The sequence below is a fragment of the Bactrocera latifrons genome, unplaced genomic scaffold (assembly GCF_001853355.1).
Source record: "Bactrocera latifrons isolate USDA-ARS-PBARC rearing strain unplaced genomic scaffold, ASM185335v1 scaffold_245, whole genome shotgun sequence".
NCBI lineage: Eukaryota > Metazoa > Arthropoda > Insecta > Diptera > Tephritidae > Bactrocera > Bactrocera latifrons.
This window is the reverse complement of record NW_017536019.1, coordinates 171,089-177,662: the sequence shown is the minus strand read 5'-3', so window position 1 is coordinate 177,662 and position 6,574 is coordinate 171,089. Positions and strand designations below refer to the sequence as shown.

The following is a 6,574-nucleotide window of genomic DNA, read 5'->3' as shown; positions in this document are numbered from 1 at the left end:
ATTCCTTAATTGCCGCCTGACTATCGACGTATGTATACTATATTGATCTCTTTTTGTTGTTTCCTGTGTTGTTAGCTATTTCAGCGGCTGCATATGTTTTTGCCTGGAAGATACTGCAATTTTGAGGAAGATTGAAGGGCTGTCTCCAGCTCCGAGCAATAGATTCCAGATCCCATTTCATTTCAAATGTTATAAGTTCCGCTGGCGCGTCGCATGCTCCTTTGCAACCAATGTCACGTTAACATCTCTAAAATACACCCACATGACATATTAATGTCATATAACGTGAGTGTAATCACACTTTGACGTAGAAATGTAAAATGCGTCAAAGTTTTCCATCTTGCAACTTGCTAGCCAACATTTCCAAAGAAAATTTACAGAGGATTAAAATATGCGCCTTTCGCTTGGGTATTCACCGATTCATTTCGTTGGTTATTATTAAAGTTACAACAATAACAAACGCAATATTATGAAATACATTGGTCTGGCGCAAGTTAACAGCATAAATTAACGGCATGTTGGCGGAGAAACTGTGGGTATAACTAAACGTTTGCCACCCACCCGGCCAGCCGCCTCTCGCTTAAATCATCGGTTAATCACCCGGTGGCGCTAGCGGTGATTTCAGTGAAAAGTTTCTATGAGTTTCATATGGTTGAATTGATGTTGTCGTTAGATCTGAATGAGTAGATGAGTTGGATTTGAATGAGTAGGCGAGCAAAGATTTTCACAGAACTTTCGCACGGAATAGCGAACAGTTTCGTAATATCAAATTTTTCGTTAAAAGCACATGACTAGAGCGCATTGGTACTTTTTAGTGGATGCGTCACAAATTAAGTGCCATGCAATCTAGTTTAATTACGGTATCTTGTGATTTCTATATTACGAAGCTTCTTTCGGTAATATCCAAAACCCCAACACATCCAGATTGAMATTGCGGTTTTTAATTTACGTGAAATCATGCGATATTAATCAAATCAAAACATCAAGTTGACGGTTATTTTTATTTATTTGTTGTTATTACTTGCTAGTTTTTGGCAAGCCTACGTCCAAAAATCCTAGGAGTGCATTCACTTATTCCATAAATGCATTTTGCACATGTGGGCGAGTGTGTATGTGTGTGCCGCATGTAAATCCCCTGAAAACTTTTCTTTATTAGCATAACAATGCAAATTTTACGACGTTTTTCTTCTTCTTCTTCTTTATTCTTGCAAGCGAAAAGGTACTCTCTGTGACTCTCCATTCATATGTACTGATGTAACTATATGCGATAACAACAATTGCAAATGAGTAAATGGAGAGACAATTTTGTGTCAAAATACATACATATATTCTCTCAGTATTGGACATCTTCAAGCCAAACAAAGTTTTCTGCTAACGCTCTAAGTCAAGAGCTCCCGTGAGAACTTTTTACATGCAAGTTAAAATAAAACAATCTTAGTACTTTAATCAAAATTTACTTATATACAATATGAAACTCATATATACATACATATGTGAACGTTAAGAACCGGTTGTTGTTTTTATTTTTTGTATTTTAACTCACAAAATATACACCCGGATACAGATTTTGTCGCAATTGTTAGGATTCTGGGTCATAGTGCKTGAAAACCAAGTCGGCGAAGACGATTACATTACCGTGCGCCAGAAACATGTTTATGTTTTCCATTCTTGAGTCTTCGTTTTTTAACGCACGGTAATGTAATCGTCTCCGCCGACTTGGTTTTCCCGCACTATGACATCGCTAGCTCCCAGCAGTATGTTGAACTTTATCAATACACGGGGGCTAGATTAGTCTTTGCGATTTAGGAAAGGGTACAATCTTTAGTCTAGTCGCGGTGCATTCCTTGTTATTTTTCCAATGATAAACATAAAGAACATAACAGTTATTCCCATTCCTATCTCCGAAATATTTCGTAGATTTTATTTACAATTACTATGAGAAGTTGACAACGTTTTTCGCTATGATGTGATGTATCGCTCCTTACTCCTAGAACTCTTGTCGTTAACATAGACGTTTAGACCTTTTAAAAACGGTATGCTGGGGTTAACTAGGAGGAAAAAAGGAGTTATTAACTATAACCGCCGAGGTTTGAGGGCTTATATTTTTTGAAAACTAATTGTGGATCCTGAATGTGGGAGTTTCATTCAGTGGTTTTGAGTTTACAAAACTACTCGAAACGCGTTCGGGTTTAAGCTCGTTCATTTCTTATTACTTTTAGCCTTAAGCCTTATGCAAAGCCTTTCATTGCTATAGAGTTTCGGTTAGTCGGACTGGTTGGAATCTTACATACTTATTGTAGGATTCCAACAAGTCTCTCATTATGGACGAATATGTATTCAAAATCCGTCAAGTTTTGAAATCGTTCTTAAAGAATTCGTCTTTTTTATTTATTTCCCGCCCAAAAGTATACCTAATTAATTTAAGTCTGATATAAATTGTGGTATAATCTTCGAGTGTGAATAAAAATATATGTATATCGTTTTTTTTTGTTTTAATTTAAAAAGTGTTTCTTCCTCATTATTCTAAAATTAATTAATTAAATGGTTTTAGTTCTTTTTGGAGGCACGCACAAGTTTCCCAACACTGTCGGCAGCGCACTGCAACCTGCTATCAGCAGCTGCARCGCCGCCGATCCAACTAATTGAGAGTGAGTGCTTAGAAGAGCGCCGATGTGCGCTGCCGCATTCAACTCACTATAAAAGTGCGACTTGAGACGCTGCCAATCTCAAACGCAAAGCAGGCTCGATCATTTCTCAACACAACAGATTCCAAAGTCAGAGCTAGAGCAGTTTACAAGCTTCAATTAGCACTAACTAAGCTTAGTTCTTATTGGAACGTCTAGTGAACGCGTCGAACTTCCGCGTGCCTGCAATGAGGGCTTGAGAACATAACAAATTTGAAAAGTTGTGTCGGAACTAAAGTTAWACTTGTGATATACCGACTTGCACAGGAGTGAATATGCCATAAATGCTAATAAAATTAAGTAATTGCAGACAATAAGAGCAGTGGCGCGTTTAAAWATCTCCTTTAAGTGTGAACTCACGTTTTATTAACAAGAATCGAGATATATGCACATATACATACATACATACAGACACTCGTATGCGCTTGTCTCATAAATTTCGAGGAAAACGAATAAGTGAAATACAACAAAGAAAAATGCATTACAGCAACATTTTTGGGCTGCTTTTAGTCGCCACTTTGCTGCAGGCGGCGAGCGGACGTAAGTTTTCATACAAATGCTGTAAACAAACATGCATACGTACGTGATTTTGTTGTGATCARTGTAAGGCAAATCACTCTTGAACATAATCACTGACAAACTGCATTTAATAAAAACAAAAACAAAAAACAAAAATAAATAAATAATAAATGATTTGCATTCAAGAAACCTGTCAATGTTGTAGCTAACGAATTTCTCTTCTACTTTCACGCTCAATACAACGCTCCTACACACACACACACACACACGCAAACCGGCACTTGACGAACTCGTCGCTGATAATATCTGCGCAAACAATAAACAAAACAAACACTCACATACACATATGCATAACAACAGAATTTTATTATTCCTGTTTGACACCTTATAACACATACGGACGCTGTTTGCCGATCAAAAGATGTGGCTTCTTCCAGAAACTCTTCGCGCAGTACGGGCTCTCATTGCCACAAAACTATGCAGCGGAATTACTAAGGGCACGTTGTCAGGGTGGACCGGAGGTACGTATAAATACCCATTGTTGTTCYACGTTAATGATCGAGGGTCTTTAGCGGTTAACTTGTTAAGCAATAACTCATTGCTTCTTTTAAAATCGCGCAATAGTGAGTTTTTGTTATGAATTGTTTTTTATTGGGTTATGTAATAATAACAGTAATACTAGGAACATTACGTTGCGAGTAGAGAATGACATAATCTAATATTAAATAAAACTAAACGTGAGGAGAAGAAATAMCTGAAAGCTTAACATATTCGTCGTCTATTGAGCTATCACATACTTCGATAAAAGTGYTTCAATGTAGCCAAAATTGTTGTCATATAAAAGCAGAACAAAGAAATACTGGATAATATTTTATTAATACACAGTATAGCCTTGCTGGAAGGCTAAACAAAAGTGAATTGTATTAAACATTTCTCCAATGGCAACTTCTGTTTAGCATTAAGTTACCAAACGGCTTACGTGTCCAGCGAGACCAATAACTGATAATTTAAGCAAATCTTTCAAATTATTGCAAGCTTTGTGCAATTTCCTTGAATTTCTGTGCTGATAAAAAAATTCCGTTGAATTTCATATATTCTCATTTTGAAGTAAGCTTGTTGATACAAGCAATAAAGTCGAGAATTGAAGTAATAATAGCTGCTTAACTACAATAAAAAAAAAAATATATTTTTTTTGAAACTGATCTAGATTTGTAACACTGAAGATTTTTGTTACAGGCCTGTTGTGAGGTTTAAAGTAGAATTTGATGCATTAAACAGTTTCACGAACGAAACTATAAAATTAGTCCTCTCTATTATGCATCGCGTTGTTCACTAAGTTCGTTTGATGACAATAGCTGATCCTATTGAATTTTTTCACGACCAACTACCGCTTGTTTGTAAAAAAATTATAAACATTTTTGAAGTAATTCGAAGTTCGAAACATATTTATCAAAAGGTCAAAAAAAAAAAATCGGTTTGCAAAATTTCGTTCCGGCAACTTCGATCTTGAGGAAGGACCACGTTTTGGAAATATCCTTAAAACCGATGTGGATAAAGTCATTGGYGGATGTAAACACTCGAATAACAGATCGAGAGATTGCCGAAAGATTAAAGTGGTTTAACAGTASCTGAACGTCAATGATTAATTTCGACGCTTGACCTGTGGGTTCCTTCTTACAGCACGAAATTTGGTTGGTCGCCTTAACGACTGTGATTTGCATATCAAACGTCAAAGAAGTGACTCATTTTTGAAACGCATTGTTACTGGTGACGAAAAGTGTGTTGTTTATATGTTTGTAAACGCAAGGTATTATGGTCTATAGGGTTTGTCCGGAAAGTAATGGGACTGAAATAGGCTCTTTTTGCGTCGATGCAGCGCTACCAGCGGAATTTCCAAGCATTGAAGGCCTTACGGAAGGCATTCTCCGGAATAGAATTCAGAGCCGAGGTGTATGCTGCTTAGATCTCATCTGTTGTCTCAAAATGCTTGCCTTTCAATTGTGTTTTCAGGCAAGAAAAYACAAACAAAGTTTGGAGCCACATCTAGGCTGTAGGGCGGCTTCGGAAGCGTTGGGTTTCCGGCCTTAATTAGGTAGCTGTTCACAAGAAAGGCGGTGTGAGCCGGGGCGTTGTCATGGTGCAACTTCCAATCGGCTGCGATGTCTTATCGGACCCGATTGAGCTTTCATTTGAGTCTCTTGAGGACTTCTTCGTAAAATTTGGCGTTGTTGGTTTGTCCAGGAGGAAAAAAGTTTTTTTTGACGATGCCTTTAATGTTAAAAAAGGCAATGAGCATCGTTTTCACTTTGAATTTTCTCATTCATCAGCGATCTCTTCCTGGTCCTCAAAAAAGGCCTGTTGCCACCGAAACACACTACTTTCTGTTAAAGCAGCATATTTGTAAGCCTGCTTGGAGACAATTGACCAGCCGCTCATTCGTTAGCTAGTAACGCCCTCTACCGAATCCAGTCRATGCGCGCACTCTCCGAAGTACAGTCGCGGCTGAAGAAAATCAGTCCTATTTCTTTTCCGACAAACCCTGTTTAAAGGAGTTCAAACMACTTGTAAGAGCGATAGTCACCAAAAAAGGTTATTTTGTCTGTTTGGTGGGATTTCAAAGGGATCGTTTCTTTTGCGCTTTTGATCGACAATACCACGATTAATACTGAAGTGTATTGTGATCGGTTGGACAAATTGAGAGTTGCATTCAAACAGAAGTGGCCAGAATTGATTAATAGAAAAGGTGTAGTATGCGAGGCCTTGAAGACTCGTCAAACGCTGTTAGAACTTGAATAGGTGCATATTTTGCAGACTTGGCCACTACCTTGGGCCATTACTCACCTCAAAACAGGCCATCAAAACCCACTTGGTCCAGGTTTTTTGTTTGCAAGGATCAAAATATTTATGAGCGTTTAATCAATCTCTTGTCCGAAAGTTCTCAAAAGGCATTGGATCAAAACGGGGCATATCTAAATTTATAGAATGTTTTTGAAATAATTCAAAAAAAAAAAAACAAAAAATTTATTTAGTGAAAAAGCGAATATAACTGCGCGAGAACAGCTGTCAGTCGACAACAGAATACTTAACTGCACTTAACGAGAGAATAGCGGCTACCAGTCGCAGAGAATTGTGTATATTACTGAATACTATCAGCCCTTATTATACTTGTAGTAGGAAGAACAGCACAAGTCAAGAAACTGCCAAAGGTACGTGTCTACATTGTTTTGCGAATTTAGAGCTTGAGTTTGATTGACTTAATTTTGTATTTTTTTACGAACGTTTCTAACTGAAAAATCGTATAAAAACCATAATGCACAAAGATATTTTAAAATCTTCGGTGATTTTTTCGTAACACGTTTGCTACGTATGTA

General features: G+C 37.4%; 1 protein-coding gene across 1 annotated transcript in view; it reads left to right on the top strand.

Moving 5' to 3' along the window:
* Nucleotides 1-2,743: 2,743 nt before the first annotated feature.
* The window catches only part of LOC108969233 (serine protease easter-like), a 6,999-nt gene continuing 3,168 nt past the window's right edge, over nucleotides 2,744-6,574 (top strand). The window contains exons 1-2 of the mRNA XM_018933825.1: nucleotides 2,744-3,224; nucleotides 3,564-3,724. Of these exons, the coding sequence (XP_018789370.1) occupies nucleotides 3,104-3,224; nucleotides 3,564-3,724 (282 nt within the window). The 5' untranslated portion in view covers nucleotides 2,744-3,103. The remainder of the gene's footprint in view (nucleotides 3,225-3,563; nucleotides 3,725-6,574) is intronic.